We start from the raw sequence: 17,690 nt of genomic DNA on the forward strand, positions 1-17,690 counted from the left end.
TCAAAATGTTCTGTTACGAAAACAGCTACAGCTTCCTTTTAGATTGAAAATGGATGAGACTCCAATGAAAAATTATGAACAAGCAAGATAACAAATCTCTACATCAGCCCTTACCTTTCACAGTTTTTTCAGAAGATTGTGAAGGCGTCTCACTGCAGACTTCCTGCTTTATATCTGCATCAAGCAGTAGACTTGCATTTAGATCAGGTAATACAGATTCTGTATCTGATTCTTTAACAGTTGCAGTCTGACTGTCGTCATTCAAACTATTTGATTCTGGGGTAGTCAAGGTACCTTTTCCCATTTTCTCCTTGCTGGACTCAGAAGTTGAGCCTTCCACTAATTCTGTTTTATCTGCTTCCTCCTCAGTGTTCTTGTCACACTTTTCTTGCTCTGTTTCAACAGGTGTCTCAGGTGGTGGAACAATTGGTCTTTTCCTAGGCCTACCTCTTTTGCCTGGGGTTTTCACTACATAAATACAGAACAAAGAATATTAACTGATTCACCATGTATCAAAAAGCATTTCTTCAGATTTATCAATACCATTAAAATCACCAGTGAAAAATTTAAGCATTTGGCAATTTAAAAAAAAAAAGCTTTTTATATGTGCAAGTAACTTTGGAAATGTGGTTCTCCCAGAGAATGATGAAAGGAAATAATTTTTCACCACGTGTTGCTGATATTACACAGTATGTTTTCATACAAATGAAAGTGTGAGATAAGTCTTTAATTTAGATTCATATAGAAAACAGTCTAAAAAAACAGAGTTTAGAAAACTCCGCTAATAGATCTGTGACATGTACAGACTTTTGGGACTGTTACAATTATCTATGGAATGTGAAAAAATACAATTATTCCTTTTGGATTGGCCAAACTGGCACTAAAGTGATGCCTACTGATTAGCATAAGCTAAAGTTTAAGAAGTTCCCTGTTGTAATTAAGATTGTGGCCTCTGCAATTTTTCCCCATCTGCCTTGTTTATCTCTCATTCGTCTCCATTAGTAATATATGTCCAAAGGACTAACAATTGCACAGGGACTAAGTAGGATAACAGTTTAATCCATAAATCCTTCACTTCTGGACACGCATATTTATATCTTAACTTCAGGTCAGTAGTGGGGAAAATAATTAGAACAGGAGATGATGCGTATCAGAACTGAAATGTATCAACACTGATGTGAGGGAAAACTCAGCAATACTGGATTGACACTATGCATTAGCATTGGTGAGAGTCAAATTCTATAAAGCTCTCCCTGCTTAACTCTCACCCTTTTATACTTATTCTAATATATTTGACCTTAATTTGTCTGCAGTTGTAGATCACAAATGCTTCTGTCCATTTCTGGCTCTACTTCCTACCTGGAGGCTGCTGCTTGTTCTTAGTTTGTCTCCCCATTTCATTTGATTCATGCGCTTTGCTCAGGCTTAGCTCTGTAATTAAAGATTATATTTAACTTCTACGCTTTTATTTAGGTAGTTTGTTTCTTCTCTTCATTGATACAATATCCAGTTATCTGCCCTGACAGACACTGGCTAATATTAAATGACACATTAGCATAGTTTTAAATGTCTTTATGTTAATTATATATTTTAAAATGCATCTATAAAACTGTATCAGTTCCTACCTGCAGACTGCTGCTCACTCTCAGTTTCTCCTTTGATCTCTTTTTCACTTGTCTTGTTCCAAATTTCAGCTTTTTCAGTCTTCTCTGCATTTGCTACAAGTGCCTCCTTGTCTGCCTCCTGTGTACCTGCTACAAGGGTCTCATTTTCTATTTCCTTTGTGTCAGCTTCAAGAGTCTCCTTTTCTTCTGACTTTGAGTTCGCAATAGCAGCCTCCTCTTCTGGCCCTATATCTGCCAGAATTTCCATTTCTTCTGGTCCTGCAATTGCAACAATATCCTCCTCCTCCAGGTTTGTGCCTATAAAAGTATTTTCTTCTTCCTCTTCATCCTCCTCCCCAACTTCATCTACAGTAACGAAGTTTAGTTCTTCTTTTAAACGGTTGAAATCTGCCAAAAAGTCTTCGTCATCTTCAGTAACTTCATCTAAAGTTACTAGAGGCTGATCATCACTGTCTTCCTGTATTTCATCTACTGTCACTAAAGTACTAGGATCTTCAGGCAGCTGAGAAGAGATAAAGTCACCAGGATCCTCAGTAGCCCGTTTATCATCCTCTTCCTTAGGTTTTAAGGTCTCCTCAATATTCAAATCTGAAGGCTCATTTAGAGGGAGCTCTTCAACTTCTCCTATTTCATCCACAGTTACCAAGGGTTCTGCTTTTAGAAGATCTTGCTCCTCATAAACTGAACTGGAGACATCTTTAGGTACATCGTGTGAAAAGTCTTCCTGTTCAGATATCTCATCTAAAGTAACAAGTGATTGTGGGTCTTTTACTGCTTCTGAAATCAGCTCCTCTTCTTCATTTACTTCATCCACAGTAACTAGACCCTGTGGGTCTGTTATTGCTTCTAAATTGGAGTCTCCTACCAATTGTGCAGTCATCTCCTCCTCTTCTCCAATCTCATCCAAAGTGACAAAGGATAATTCGCTCTCAGCAACATGTGCTATGGAGTTTTTACCTTTCTTCCTCTTAGCAATAGGCTCAGAGGAAGAGTTATTTTTAGCAGAATCTTTTCTTTTCCCCCGGGGTGGATTTCGCCTGGTTTGAAGAGGAAAGTCTGTCTCTTCTACAACCTCATCCACAGTAACAAACTCATCCAAGTTAAATGGGAAAAGCTCTTCTTCCTGTGAAATGTAAAACTATTAATTTAGTAGGCAAAGTGCACCAATACTATAATGTCCGTCATCCACATTTTAAGACAGAACATGAAACTGCAATTTTTCAGGTGAATTCAGTGGTTGTGAAAGGCATCTGCAGTTTGAAGCTGACAGTGAAATTTTGAAGTTCAATAGCTAAAAGATGTATCATACAAGAAAATGGAAAAACCCCACTGAAATCAAAGACATTTTATTTTGTGTATGTAGCACAAAACATTAATTATGTGAATGGATACATATCAAAAGGAATATATACACAAGAAACTCATGGAAAGAAAAGTAATTTGCTGAGTTTATGGGCTCAGTTGCAAGTTTATTCAGTATTGACATTTCTACTCTGAAGATGAGCCAAAGGAATGTAGATACTTGAGAATTTTCCAAAATCATACCTGGGTAGTCTTGATTTTTTTTTAAATGGACCACAATGCCAGTGTATATTTTAAATGTTTTTCTGAATTTGCAAGAATTCAACTGTAGCCTTACATAACTCTTCAAACAATGTCAGCACTTGAGGGGTGTAGACGATATTTGATGTAACAGATAAGACAGGCTTCAAACTGTCCACTCTTTAAAGTCTTTTCTCTTCCCTTCAGACATTTCACCTTACATATCCCCTTTTCTCTTTCCTTCCAACCTTTTATTCTCTGGTTTTGACATCTAAAGTGTGGTACATTCACTACGGCTCCAACATACATACTGACAGAACTGGTGGGGAGAATCTCTCTCGACCTTCTTTCCTTTAACCTCCTCTCTCTTCCTCCTCAACCCTTTCTCCCACCAATATCCACAGCCATTCCTTGTTGTGGATAACCCTTTTCAGAAGAGACATGGGAGGTTTCGGTTTTGTGAGGGCCTTGACTGAGTGGAAAAAGGAGGAGGTTGTGACTTAATGGCACATGCAGCGGTGAGGAGGCAAGGAAGGATATTGGGTGTTGGCTTTCACTAACTTGTTTACAAAACAATTATTTTCGACTGATTTTAAAAAGATGTAAATAGATGGTGAACATTTTGGTGCTAATTTAGAATTTTGTTTGCTCCAAAATGGTTAAGCCATTTTCACAGGAGTAGGAAACTAAAAACTGTCTATTTGGGATTCAAGTCTGTTTTGATTCATAACTTGTTTTTTCTCTCCAGTCTGATAGGTGGAAGAGAGTCCTTCTGAAGGCACTTTATAAGTAATAAGATGAAAATCAAGGAGGCAGCAGAAATTAACTCTTGACAGTGTGATGTAAGTTAAAAAAGATCCAGCCTCCTGGCTCCAAATTTGGAATCAAATTTGTTGTATAAGTAATCAATGAATTTGTCAAAACCTCCATCATGCCAACGTATACACTTCTGCACTTGCTCATGGAGAGATGAAAAACTTGTTCCTATAACAGTTTAGGCCCAAATCAATTTGACTCCCTCTTTCCTATCAAATACCATAGCTATATAAAAAGGGACTGTACCCTTATTCCTCATTTTTTGGTAGTCCTGGCAAAAATCAAATTGCCAGCACAACAAACTGATAGACATGCAATGTCACATGTCATTTTAAGAAAGGAAACAGAATACAGCCAAGTTTTTTTTTAAATGACTTCTTTCAAACTCAAAAATGAAATTATTGTAGATCGTCTTCTCAAATTTTGCAGGCAATAAGCACTAAAAACAGTGTCTCTCTACCAATCAGAAAGCAAAAGAGTACACGAAGATTATCGTGTAAATCAGATGGAATATATAGCCAAGACTGGAGGGGAAGGAGAGAGTGGCTGGCTACACATCTCTAACTAAAGCAAGTCTTTTGCCTTCTTTTTTTCCCTGCAGGCGGAGAAATGCTCTGTGTCAAGTTGTAGAACGGTGAAAAATAAAGCTACACATCAATCCTGGATTAGTAACTGACTTTCCACATCTACTGTGCCTTTTTCAATTTGCAGCATCTGTACCAATCTCAGTGATTACTTTAGTACAGCTCTGGAAATAATGTCAGTCAACATCTACTTTATGGAGAGAAAAGGAAGCACGTAATATTGAAAAACTGACTTTTCTCCCCTCTCCTCCCTTCCTGCCAAAACCCCCAAACAACATGAAACAGAGGGAGAGTCAAACTGAGGCTTCTTCAACTCAGCTATCTGTAAAAACTATAAAAACTTAATACCTACCAATCCCTTATTTCAGCAAATGCCATATCAGGAATGTAAGTATTGTTTCTCTCTAGCATAAAGCACAAAAATGATTTGTTTATGGGAGAGGCACTGTTATTGTGATTGGTTTTGATCCCTCCCATTACACCAGTTATTTGAGAGAGGACCTGGGAAGATTGTCTCTGTCATTCTTATCCCATGCCTCATCACGGCACTTGTAAGGAAGAGCTCTAAGATACGCAAACTTGAGATCTAATAGTCAGGCTCCTTTTTGAAGCAGGCAAAATTTGGGACCTAAAAATTACCCCGTCAAAGAAAGTTAAGCTTTTTATATTCCTGAAACAGGAAACTCAGGCTCTTTTCCCAAGATGAACATAATTTACAGACAACTAATAAAAAGTTGTAACAAAAGTATCCTGAAAAATCCACTAAGCAAGAGCTCGCAAGAAATAAAGCTAAAAACTTATTTTGTTCTCTTAAAGAAAATCGCTTACTGTAAGTTCAACTACGTTTGGTTCCTTACCTCTTTTGGTTTTACATTGCCACCAGAGCCAGTTTTAGTATTCCTACTAATTCGACCAGTAGGAACCTGCAAAATTAGACAAAAATTTAAATGAAACAAGTTAGCCAATCAATCATCTCAAAAACAACTTCTTCTCTTAAGGAAGTTCTTTTTAAACAATCCAGATAGAGTCATTTGATTGCATGCTTGGCATGTACAGAACTAAGCCAACCACCAATTATAAGTCCAGGCATATAGTCTCTAGTACCAAGTCACCGGTAACGTCTTGTTTAGTTATCTGTTCACCTTTCAGCAACCAGTGCCTGTGCAAGATAATCTAGGACTTGACAAAGGAAGCATCAGCTCACAAAAGGAGAGAAAACTTCTTTCCCATTCAGAACTATACCAAGAACATAAAGTTATGACACTCAGTACAGACCTGCTTACAGAAGTTACCTTCCTGCAATTTTATCCAAGTATCATTTTCAAACCAGTTACATACTTGAATTGTACACAACTGGTTGCTTGCCATCCTACTACTCCAACTTGACTGTTGGCCCAAATCAGTTCAACAGGTTACAGAAAGGGGAAGGGGAACATAATCTTACTGTCTCATATTCAACATCTGGGAGAAGCATCAGAGTTAGTTACTGGTCAGTCACATTGAACCAGCCTTCTTGCCCTTCTCACCTTATTGCCGTTGTCGTCTTTCTTCATGCTGGATGATCTACTCTCTCTCTCTTGAGACTGCTTTGAACTACCCCTAGAGTCCACTCTTGAGTCCTTGTCTTGCTGAGATGAACTCCTCCCACTGCCTCCCTTTACAACAACAGGACTTATGTCCAGTTTAGACTTGGTGATGCTATCTGGCAGACTTGATCTGCTGCCAATAGCTCTTGGTTGACCCACTTCTTTTGATGAAAGTTTCTTCTCAGTAGCAGATCTGCTTCTGGTCTCAGGTTTTGAGGAAGCTTTCTGCTCCTCTGTTTTAGTCAGAGAAGTCTCATTTCTCCGCATCATAACTCTTGACTTTGATATATCAGGGATAGACACCACAGCCTTTAAGATTGTTTTACTAACAGAGGTAGGTTCCTTGATGGATACAAATGCGGCAGACGATGTACTTGCTTTGCTGGTTTCATCTATTTTAACTTGTCCTGGTCCTTTATTTTGATGTGCCTTGATTAAAGTTCTCTCATTCTTTTCATTCAGCACTTTTTCTTCAGTGTTCTCTATGTCTGTCCCAACACTGGCCAGAGGCTTTTCGGGTTTCTTCTCTACATCTGTCCCAACGTTGGCCACTGGCTTTTCTGGTTTCTTCTCTGTATCTGTCCCAATGCTGGCTACAGGCTTCTCCAGTTTCTTCTCCATAGCTGCCCCAATCTTAGCCGCTGACTTTTCCAGTTTCTTCTCCAAGGCTGGCCCGACTTTGGCCACTAGCTTTTCTGGTTTCTTCTCTATAGACACCACAACATTGACCACAGGTATTTCAAGTTTAGTTTCCACTGCGTCAGTAACAGCATTTTTTACAGGAGTATCCAATGTGTTGCTTGATTGTATGTCTTCAGCTGACAGCGTTTCCACTGAAGCCGCAGCAGAATCAGGTGGCACTGCTTCAGAAACAGCCTCAGCTGTTTCCATGGTTGTTGGTTTCACAGCAGAGTCTGACTGCCCATCTTCTAGCTTGCCCACACTGGATAACTCTTCTGATGATCCACTGACAGGAACAGGCAATTCTTCAGGTTTCACTTTAGTTTCTCCTTCTGTTACAGTTGTGATAGCAGATTCCAATAATTCTGTTTCAGAGTTATCTTTAACTACCTCTTCCTTCTGAAGGCTGAAAGGAGGCAGCAGGATCTCTTCTGATTTAACTTTGGATAATTCATCATCAGCTGGTTTGATAGCTGAGCCAGTAACTGCAACTTCAGATTCCCCCTTGGATGTTTCAACTTCCGATGGCTTTGTAGCAGAATCACGTACCGTTCTTTCAGGCTCCAACTCAGAGGCTTCTATCTGCACTGTCGAAGTCTCGGCTTTGACAGAGTTGGAAATGATTTCTTCCTTTGCCACACTAGGCTCTACTGGAGGATTAGCAGCTGCTGTTTGCACCACTCCTGATCCCTCTGGGTTTTTTTTCAAGTCAGAGCTAAATGTATTTAAAAAAAACAAAAGAAATCAAACTATGTTGAGAATTCCACAGTTATCAGTAACCTCTTGACGCCAATGGTTGGGATTTCCTGATGCATTAGTGGCTTAGCATTGGGAAATCTAGCCTATCAGCGTTAAAATGGTTAGAATATTGAGGCAAATAACTGATTAGTTTACAATTTTTGTCTAATCCACTTCAGTACTGAAGACCTCTAATAATTCAAATTACATTACTTACTTGTAGTTAGATTTCTCTGAAGGTACTATACGCTATAGATGTGTCCTGTGACCTCAGAGCTGACAAGCAAGCTTAAATTTGGATTCCCTGATGTGGGACAGACTGTGTACACACACACACACATAAAATGTAACTCAGTTTTTCTATATAAACTTAGTCTAAAACTATGGTAAATTGCTCAGCTCTCCAAGAGCGATGTTTGACGATAATATCCTCTACAGTAACTACCCTACTGAACTCCTCATATATGTTACAAGTTTAATAAGCACTTTCCTTTCAACTGAAATTATCTTGGTTATAATTGTGGAAAAGGCCACGCGCAGACGAGGCCTATTTTCTGCAATGCTATACTTTGCTGTTTAAGCTTACTGTCAGCTCCCAAGATAATAAAGCCCAGGATGACAAAGAAACAGGATAGCACTTTTCAGAGAACTTCAGTTACAGGCAAGTACATTATTTTTCTCTGAAGAAAACATTGTCTATAGACATTCTTGGGAAACTTTGAAGCTGGAGATGTCTAAACCTCCTTTTTCGTGTCTCCTGAAAGTGGCCATCCTGAGATTACATAAAACTAGATGAAAAGATGCCAATACATTGATCAATTCTGATGTTCTAGTTAGGTGATAAAATGTTATGTAGACGATCAGTCGAGGGGATAAACAGAAAACTGGTTAATAAGTGGATATGCACCAAGATGTGGATCTTTATTATGGTCTCTCAGATCCAAAGTATATAAAAAAAAATATATGCACAACTATATGAATCTTCATGAAGGGCTGCCATTTGGTTAATACTTCTGGCATGCTGACATCAAGGAAGTCCAAAGCTGACGCAAACGGAATCAATCACCGAAGGCCCAACTTTGATGTGGTAAGATATACAAGTGTTAAAGACTACATTAAGTCAGAACAATTAAAGCAGCCAAAAAGCAACAAGGAGTAAATCTCCATCACCTAAGCACAACAAGATGCACACTTCAATGTGCCCTGAAAGCTCACCTCGCACCTAGCGCCATCTTCTTCATCTGCCACATATATTGAAGAGAAATAGGAAGAGTGGGGTTAGTTCTGTTTCAGAAGTATCACTATAGATTGAGCACAGTTGTAACCTATGTTACTATTATGCATCAGAGAATCAGACGAAAACTTGCAGGAAAATGTAGTCGAGCGGCTTCCATCTGCGATAGGTGATCTACTGCAGTCCTCCCCCTAAAAGGTGGCAGGCTCACAGCATTCCAAAGTACAGCAGAAAAAAATCTCTCGGAGTAATGGATCCTGTGTGTTTCTGAACAGCTCCTGCACGGAATTTTGGGAGTTTCCTCCCAGGCCTCATTGTTTACTTCATGGTAATTGGAGATCTCATAAAAGAGTTAGAAATATTTTCTCACTTGCCCATTCAAATAAAATTTTCTCCTTCCAAAAATTTGCTTGGAGTTGAGTCATTTCAAGTCAGTCATGTCCAAACACCAGTGGCTGGGGTGAAAGTGTTTCAATTAGTTTTTGACCAAACAAAACTAATCTGTTTCTCGTGGCACAAATATTAAACACACAGATCAGTTGTGACAACGAAGATACTTTGGTATTTAACAACCTTAGAAAGGCAGGTCTCTGAATACCAAAGACTCTATTATGTTCCAAAAGCGAGATTCATTTCAAATATATTTCCCTTCTATTTGGGCATACAATAGCCCCCCGCGACATTTGCCTAGTTTTTGTATGTAGTAAAACTCATCTAGACAACTTGATGCAGTGCATAGCCAAAAGAGGCAGTCCTGAAAGACCAGCTCTATTTAAGAAGCATAGAGATTTTGATCAAAGATAAGCTACGTCCCCCCTGCCAAACTGCACACAGCTCAGCATCTGCAAAGGGGGAGAATCTGCCCATAAGCTTCTACCAGGAATGGAAAAAACAGCAAGTTTATTAAATAGCAGCAAATAATGCAAGGCCATACATTGCTTGCATCTTCAACTGCTTATAGTGAATGCTGTAAGTGCACACACATACATCTTCTATATAAATCAACTGAGATCAGTCTGTGGATCTTCAGGACTGTGTGACTTCTCTCAGAGACAAAAGTACCTTGGTGGTCTCCAAAAAACATTAATCTGACAGATTCAAACTGGACTTTCATAGCCCGGGCTGATGCACAGTTCTGCTTTCTTGCCCAGAATGTAAGGTCAATGATGAGAGAGTGAGGCAAAAATATCAAGTTGGTTGAAAATAATGGGTGCAAGGACTTGAAAGCCCTGCTACGCTATGGGAAGGAAGTGGCATATTGCACTACCAGAAGGATATTTCCCATTGCATAAAAAGGGTAAAACCCACAAATACCTGATGCTCCAGTCTTGCATCTTCAGTCATTTGTGTCAACACCTAACATCACTCAGAGCTGCCCATCGGAGTTAACAATGGAGGTCAAATAAAGGGTGAGCTCCAGCAACCCAAAAAAGAGCAGGCATGTGCCATAAAGGATGCAAGATAGAGGCAAATCCTTAATTCTCCATTTTAAACTCAGATTAAGAAAGAGATTGCAGGCTGGTCTTCAGTTCTTCTGGAATCTTAATCTGGAACAGGAAAATTCTTGACTACATTTGCTGAAAGAAACCACCTCCTTCATTATTAGAAACAGTTGGGATATCCATGCCAGTGGTCTACCACCCCAGCCAGAAGGTAAAGTAAATGGCCTTAGGCCATTTCTTCATGCTGGGTAATGATCAAATGTCAAGAAACATTCCAAGATTTCTTTAAGATTATCTCGACCATCCATAGGAATCAAGAATACTGTTCCCCCTTCTCTCCTCAAATTATCCTATCCCATTCCTCTCCACAGAAAAATTCCAGGGGGTAAGCGTGACAAAACAGCACTCATCCCATATTATGGGACTTACTTTTTTGCTTCTTATATGGTGATTATATCTCAAAAGGATAACAGGCCTTACAAAGAAAGGCTTACAAAGCTGAATGTAAGGATCATTCCGACATGGAGACAACTGCCTCATAGGCTGAAAGGGAATCTGTACAGGGTGAAGTTGGTAAGCAAAAACTTTATTTTGTCCATTTGTTCACCAGCCACAGTACTACTTTGCGCAGTATCTGGGACTCATAAAGATAAGATTAATTTGTATTGTGCCATATTGGTAGGTCAGCTGCTACCTAGAACCCATCGATCTGGAATCAGTAAGGTTACCTGAACATCTATATTGGTGCGACTCAGAACCACTAGTTCAAAAGCAGTTCCCCTATGCTTCCAACTTCCAATGTGCTCTGAACACCACTCATAAGTTTAAGAATGTCTTAATACACTTTTGTTTTACATTCATAGCTTGACATTATTTTCAAAACCAGCACGTAGACCATGAGAGAATCATCAGGAGCACAGAGAAGGAAGAAACCATGCTTTGAAAATATTACACCATTAGCAGCTGTGTGATATTACATATAACGACTTATAAAATGTTACTATACTATAGAATAATAGTGCATAACACTATAGTAATATTACCTTAAATGGTAAATTTTGGACCATTACTAAAGAGCACTATAGATTAAATCTCTCTCTCTCACACACACACACACACACACGTACATATACATGGATCTGAGTTACAGAAAACATTTTAAGGACAATTATCCTTTTCCCACCTACAGGAAGTACTTTGTATGATCTACTGTCATTTGAGATAAAAAGTATTTGCAAAACATTGTGTTTTATATTCTAGAACCAATGAACAGTTACTCCATAATTAGATATTTTACTATCATTCAGGCATACAAGGTGCATTTAAAAAAATTTCCATTATGTATTACAAAATAATAATTTCTCTTTTCTGGATTCTGATGTTAAAGTTAAGTATCTAAACTAGTTTTCCATTATCTAGTTAGTGGCCTATATCCGTTAGACAGAAGTATAAAGTAAATTTAGAAAACTGAACCACCTCCTCTAATTTGTTTTAGCATTTGAAAACAGAAACAATAGATGTTGTGGCTTGATAAATGACAGCACTGAAAGATGAAATATAGGAATCACCTACTGACCAAGTACAACGAGAGCTTTTTCAGCAACATAGTCTTCCACCAAAACTTAAACACATGGGTGAAATCCTGGACCAGTTGAAATAAATGACAAAACCATTTACTTTAACAGGGCCAGGATTTCACCATTTCTCCACACTCATTCAGACCCCAGACTCTCAAGCAAACACATATTTTACAAAAAACTCTATGCAAGTTAAGAAAGTAAATGTCTTTGATACACAGGACAAAGAACTAAAAAAAAAAGGAAGCGGCAGTAGGTAACTGTTAGCACATCTCTAAATATAATCCAACTGCAGTTTTTTCCCATTATACATAGCTTGCTTTTGAGAGAAATGTGTAGTAGACTACTTAATTCATCAATCATGGAGGGCCACTTTTTGAACAGTGCATACAGAAATTAACAAATATTTGAAAGGTATACCTTCCTTTACTTGGTTCTTGGTTTTTCAGCTCTTTTTTCATAACTTCAGCCTATAACATAAAATCACCAAGTGTTGAACATCTATGAAATTCAGAAACAGCACAAAAAAGTATATATGCCCAATACATCCAGTTAAAAGCACCACAGAGCCCATTCATAACTACACCCAGAAGATCAAATGACAGTGAATAATGTAAGTCATTCTAAAAAGGTCTTATTACAAAACACAGTTTGTAAGATGTGTTTTAGCCTGATGTCTTGTGGCTCTTTATAGCTGTGATGACTTTAAAATGATTTAGCATTTAGTTTCTGTTATGTTTGGAGGTGGGGGTGGAGAGAAGGGGTTAAACGTATTTCCCCTGTTCAAGCAGCACCCTCTTTCTGCTCCTTCGTATCCTCATCAATGTAACAGATGTAGTGCCCTGATACAACTATGATTTGTCTGTCAGAGACAGATATACAGAGGACATAAGTTATCTTTAAAGAAGATATTCTAATGTATGTTCCAAATACAACAAATATCACAGCTGTACTAAGCTAAAGGTTTGACTCTGCCCTCCAAAATGTGTTGATGTGACATCTGTTTCTTAGAGGATAATCAAGCCATTTTGTTTTTAAAATAATTAAACTCACTTTTTAAAATTTAAGGACTATGTCCTCTGAAAAACAAAGCACTACCAATCCAAACTCTCCAGCTGCTATGATGGGGAGTAAAGTTCCAACAACCTTTTAAGCAATAACAGGGACTTTGAAAGTGGTAGTGGTAGGCTTTGGCTCAAAGTAGAAATACAGTGTTTAGAACTATATTATACTAAAATAAAGAACATCACCTTTACAAAGAATTGCAGGTATACTCTAATGACAAAAACTGATTTGGAACCCATTTTCAGATCATATGATTTCAGTATTATCACTTCTCTCCCATCCATCCACCACCAGATTTTAGCAATAAAAGAATACGGAAAGCCAGTTTGCACACTTTGTAACTGGAGTGTGCTTGGAAATAGGAAAAAATATAGCTTAACTGATTGTTAGTTTCTCAGAATAAATTAAAAGGTAATGGGAGGCTTTTTAGAGAAAAGAATGCATATGGGGAAATAGAGCTGGCGCTCTTGGGCTCTACAGAATGTGGATAGCAGGATGTTTCAGCATTGTAAAACTCAAAGAAGGGTGAATGCACACTGAGAGGTTGCTGCGATCCGAAGCAGCAAGGAACAAAGGGGGACTCATCCTCTCCCTGCTCAGGTGACCCACTACAGGCACTTCCCTCTCCTACCCAGCTACGCATAAAAGAACTCCGAAGCACTGGAAACTACACCTATAAAGTACAGTTTTCTGACTGTGGAGTGAAAATTGTTAGGGCCCTATTCACATAGATTAGAACGGTGCTAGATAAAAGCATGTTTAAAGGACAATATCAGCTCTAATTTAGAACCGAACAATGTGCGTGTTGTAAAAAAAATGCTTTTCCAACACCTAATAGAAATATTTCCATATGTTTTAAAAATATCAATAGACATTTAATAAAAATAGATTATGCTCCCTTGCATTGCAAGCAATGTGGCATTGGGCTAGTACATGAGAACACAAAAGTAAACTGATTTTCCGTTTTAAGATGACAAACACAAGATGTAAACGAGTAAAAAGTTAAAATGTTAAGACTTTCAGCTTTAATAACTTTAGGTGTTACTAGTAACATAGGTAAGGAATTTTTTTTTTTTTTAATCAAATGGGTTTTTACATGAATGTTCATTTAAGCATGGTTACTGCTAACAATGTTGATATACGCTACTTTCATGAGGCTAGAGGGTGTAGTAACAGTGTTATTCTATGTCCACACCTATATGCCATCTTCAGATGTATGGACTGCACACATATAGGTGTGTTTACATTAGACAAGTTAGTATTCATACCACAACAGCCACCAAATGGTGAAACACCATCAGCCACTTACACAGGCATGTTTCAGAGTGGTAGCTGCGTCAGACTGTATCAGCAGAAAGAACTAGGAGTACTTGTAGCACCTTAGAGACTAAAATTTATTTGAGCATAAGCTTTTGTGGGCTAGAGCCCACTTCATCAGATGCATGCAGTGGAAAAAATACAGTAGGAAGAGATATATACACATACATATACAGAGAACATGAAAAAATGGGGGCTGCCATACCAACTCTTAACGAGACCAATCGATTAAGGTGGGCTATGTCAGCAGGAGAAAAAAAAACTTCTGCAGTGATAATCAGGATGGCCCATTTCAAACAGTTGACAAGAAGGTGTGAGTACCAGTAGAGGGAAAATTAGCCTGGGGAAATAGTTTTTAGTTAGTGTAATGACTCATCCACTCCCAGTCTTTATTCAAGCCTAATTTAGTGTCCAGTTTACAGATTAATTCCAGTTCTGCTGTTTCTCATTGGAGTCTGTTTTTGAAGTTTTTTTGTTGAATAATTGTGACTTTTAGGTCTCTGAGTGTCCAGGAAGCTTAAAGTGTTCTCCGACTGGTTTTTGAATGTTATGATTCCTGATGTCAGATTTGTGTCCATTTATTCTTTTGCGTAGAGACTGTCCGGTTTGGCCAGTGTACATGGCAGAAGGGCACTGATGGCACATGATGGCATATATCACATTGGCAGATGTGCAAATGAACGAGCCTCTGATACTGTGGCTGATGTGATTAGGTCCAATGATGGTGTCCCTTGAATAGATACATGGAAAGAGTTGGCAACGGGCTTTGTTGCAAGGATAGGTTCCTGGGTTAGTGTTTTTGTTGTGTGGTTGCTTGTGAGTATTTGCTTTAGGTTTGGGGGCTGTCTGTAAGTGAGGACTAGCCTGTCTCCCAAAATCTGTGAGAGTGAGGGATCGTCCTTCAAGATAGGTTGTAGATCCTTGATGCACTGGGGAGGTTTTAGTTGGGGGCTGAAGGTGACTGCTAGTGGTGTTCTGTTACTTTCTTTGTTGGGCCTGTCCTAAAGCAGGTGACTTCTGGGTACTCTTCTGGCTCTGTCAATCTGTTTCTTCACTTCAGCAGGTGGGTATTGTAGTTGTAAGAATGCTTGATAGAGAGTAGGTGTTTGTCTCTGTCTGAGGGGTTGGAGCAAATGCGGTTGTATCTTAGAGCTTGGCTGTAGACAATGGATCGTGTGGTGTGGTCTGGGTGAAAGCTGGAAGCATGTAGGAAAGTACAGCCATCAGTAGGTTTCCGGTATAGGGTGGTGTTTATGTGACCATCGCTTATTAGCACTGTAGTGTCCAGGAAGTGGATCTCTCGTGTGGACTGGTCCAGGCTGAGGTTGACTGTGGGATGGAAATTGTTGAGATCATGGTGGAATTCCTCAAGGGCTTCTTTTCCATGGGTCCAGATGATAAAGATCTGTCATCAATGTAGCGTAAGTAGAGTAGAGGCATTGGGGACGAGAGCTGAGGAAGCATTGCTCTAAGTCAGCCATAAAAATGTTGGCATATTGTGGGGCCATGCGGGTACCCATAGCAGTGCCGCTGACTTGGTATACATTGTCCCCAAATGTGAAATAGCTGCGGGTGAGGACAAAGTCACAAAGTGTAGCCACCAGGTTTGCCGTGACATTATCAGAGATACTGTTCCAGACAGCTTGTAGTCCATCTTTGTGTGAAATGTTGGTGTAGAGGGCTTCTACATCCATAGTGGCCAGGATGGTATTATCAGGAAGATCACCAATGGATTGTAGTTTCCTTAGGAAGTCAGTGGTGTCTCGAAGATAGCTGGGAGTGCTGGTAGCATAGTGCCTGAGGAGAGAATCTACATAGCCAGACAATCCTGCTGTCAGGGTGCCAATGCCTGAAATGATGGGGCATCCAGGATTTCCAGGTTTATGGATCTTGGGAAGCAGATAGAATACCCCTGGTCGGGGTTCTAGGGGTGTGTCTGTGCAGATTTGTTCTTGTGGTTTATGATCAAATAAATTGGTTAGTTTCTAAGGTGCCACAAGTACTCCTCGTTCTTTTTACCTAGGCATGGCTCAAGACATTTTTACCAGTGTCAAACATATAGGCTTTGGGTTTTCACTACTTTCAAGACCACCTGCAGATTTTCATAACAGTGGTAAAAACGCCTGAGCCCTATGTACCCTACTGCTTGTATGCTCACGTTGTTGGAGACTGTTGCTGCTATATGGACACTAGTTTTTCCGTTGTATCATTCAAAGCACAGATGAGGGGAAAAAAATACTGCTTTGAAAGCACGGAGTGCTGAAAGCTGCTCTTTGTTTGCACTAGCTCTAATTTGGTTAAACATGTATTGTAACAAAGCCATGTTATTTGTTGCTAAACAAGATACGGGCAATGGTTACAGAAAGCACATTTGCATCTTACAATGCATCTTTGAAAGACATTCCCTTCATATCATTTGTCAAATGTACATGCTAAGTCAGTATTTATTTTTTTATTGCTAATTGTGAGTTTATTTCTAGCATTTATACACTGCTTAACATTTTCTAAAGTGCTGTGAAGTCTGTTATATAAAAATGAAATACTATATAACACTCTTAAGAAAAGGTGCAAACTCAGTGCCCCTTTCCATTACAACAGAATTGGTATCATATAGAATACGGATGGAAGATACTTCCAGTGCATCTAATCCAGCCCCCAAATCAAGCAGGAGATACTATATATGGAAATTATTTACCTCTCATAACTGGAGTTCTTTGAGATGTGCAGTCCCTATCTGTAATCCACTATGGGTACAGATGCACTCCATGCACCCTGAGAAAATTCTCACAGGTAGCGTCCCTTGAATCTATACTGTGCCCTGGCTCTCCTCGTGCACTGTACTAAGGGTATAAGTGGCGGTGGAGACAGAGACCTCTCCAGTTCTTCTAGTCTTACTAGGAATCAGAGATTATCTGAAGCTGAGGGGAAGGAGGGCAGACAATGGAATCACTCCAATTATAAAGAGGTAACTAATTTCCCTTTCTTCTTTCAATGCTGGTCCCTATATGTATTCTACTGTGGGTGACTGACCAGCAGCATTTAGAGAGGAGGAGGGTGTGAGGATTCATGTGGTATGGCTGCTTGTAGAACCACTGCCTTAGAAAATGCCAAAATTTGCCAAAATAGCTTGTTTATTATTATTTTTATTATTATTCCCCCCTCCCCGCACTGTTCCTCAGACGTTCTTGTTAAACCCTGGATTTGTGCTGGAAATGGCCCACCTTGATCATCATACACATTGTAAGGAGAGTAATCACTTTCCGATGAAGTGAGCTGTAGCTCACGAAAGCTTATGCTCAAATAAATTGGTCTATTAAATTAGTCTCTAACGTGCCACAAGTCCTCCTTTTCTTTTTGCGAATACAGACTAACACAGCTGTTACTCTGAAATAACTCAAATAGTCTCTCAAAGGAAGTAGGAAAGCATCTCCCTCTGAAGAATTGTTCCAGAGCTCCCCTGGCACAGTATGTGCTGCACGTCCT

The 17,690-nt window shown here is 39.2% G+C and overlaps 1 protein-coding gene across 12 annotated transcripts in view; it reads right to left on the minus strand.

The window, feature by feature from the left end:
* ZNF638 (zinc finger protein 638) overlaps positions 1 to 17,690 on the minus strand; it is a 63,473-nt gene that overhangs the window by 4,446 nt on the left and 41,337 nt on the right. For 8 of the 12 annotated variants that reach the window (XR_012158791.2, XM_073343039.2, XM_073343037.2 and 5 more), the window contains 6 exons: positions 12,246 to 12,295; positions 6,094 to 7,549; positions 5,425 to 5,490; positions 1,626 to 2,748; positions 1,360 to 1,431; positions 115 to 468 (listed from right to left, as the gene is read on the minus strand). Coding sequence is in view for 11 of the 12 variants with exons in the window: in XM_073343039.2 (XP_073199140.1) it covers positions 115 to 468; positions 1,360 to 1,431; positions 1,626 to 2,748; positions 5,425 to 5,490; positions 6,094 to 7,549; positions 12,246 to 12,295 (3,121 nt within the window). In the remaining variant the exon portion in view is untranslated. The remainder of the gene's footprint in view (positions 1 to 114; positions 469 to 1,359; positions 1,432 to 1,625; positions 2,749 to 5,424; positions 5,491 to 6,093; positions 7,550 to 12,245; positions 12,296 to 17,690) is intronic. The other 4 variants (XM_073343042.2, XM_073343046.2, XM_073343041.2 and 1 more) reach the window with 4 other exon arrangements.

The sequence above is a fragment of the Lepidochelys kempii genome, chromosome 4, assembly GCF_965140285.1.
Source record: "Lepidochelys kempii isolate rLepKem1 chromosome 4, rLepKem1.hap1, whole genome shotgun sequence".
In the NCBI taxonomy this organism is placed as follows: domain Eukaryota; kingdom Metazoa; phylum Chordata; order Testudines; family Cheloniidae; genus Lepidochelys; species Lepidochelys kempii.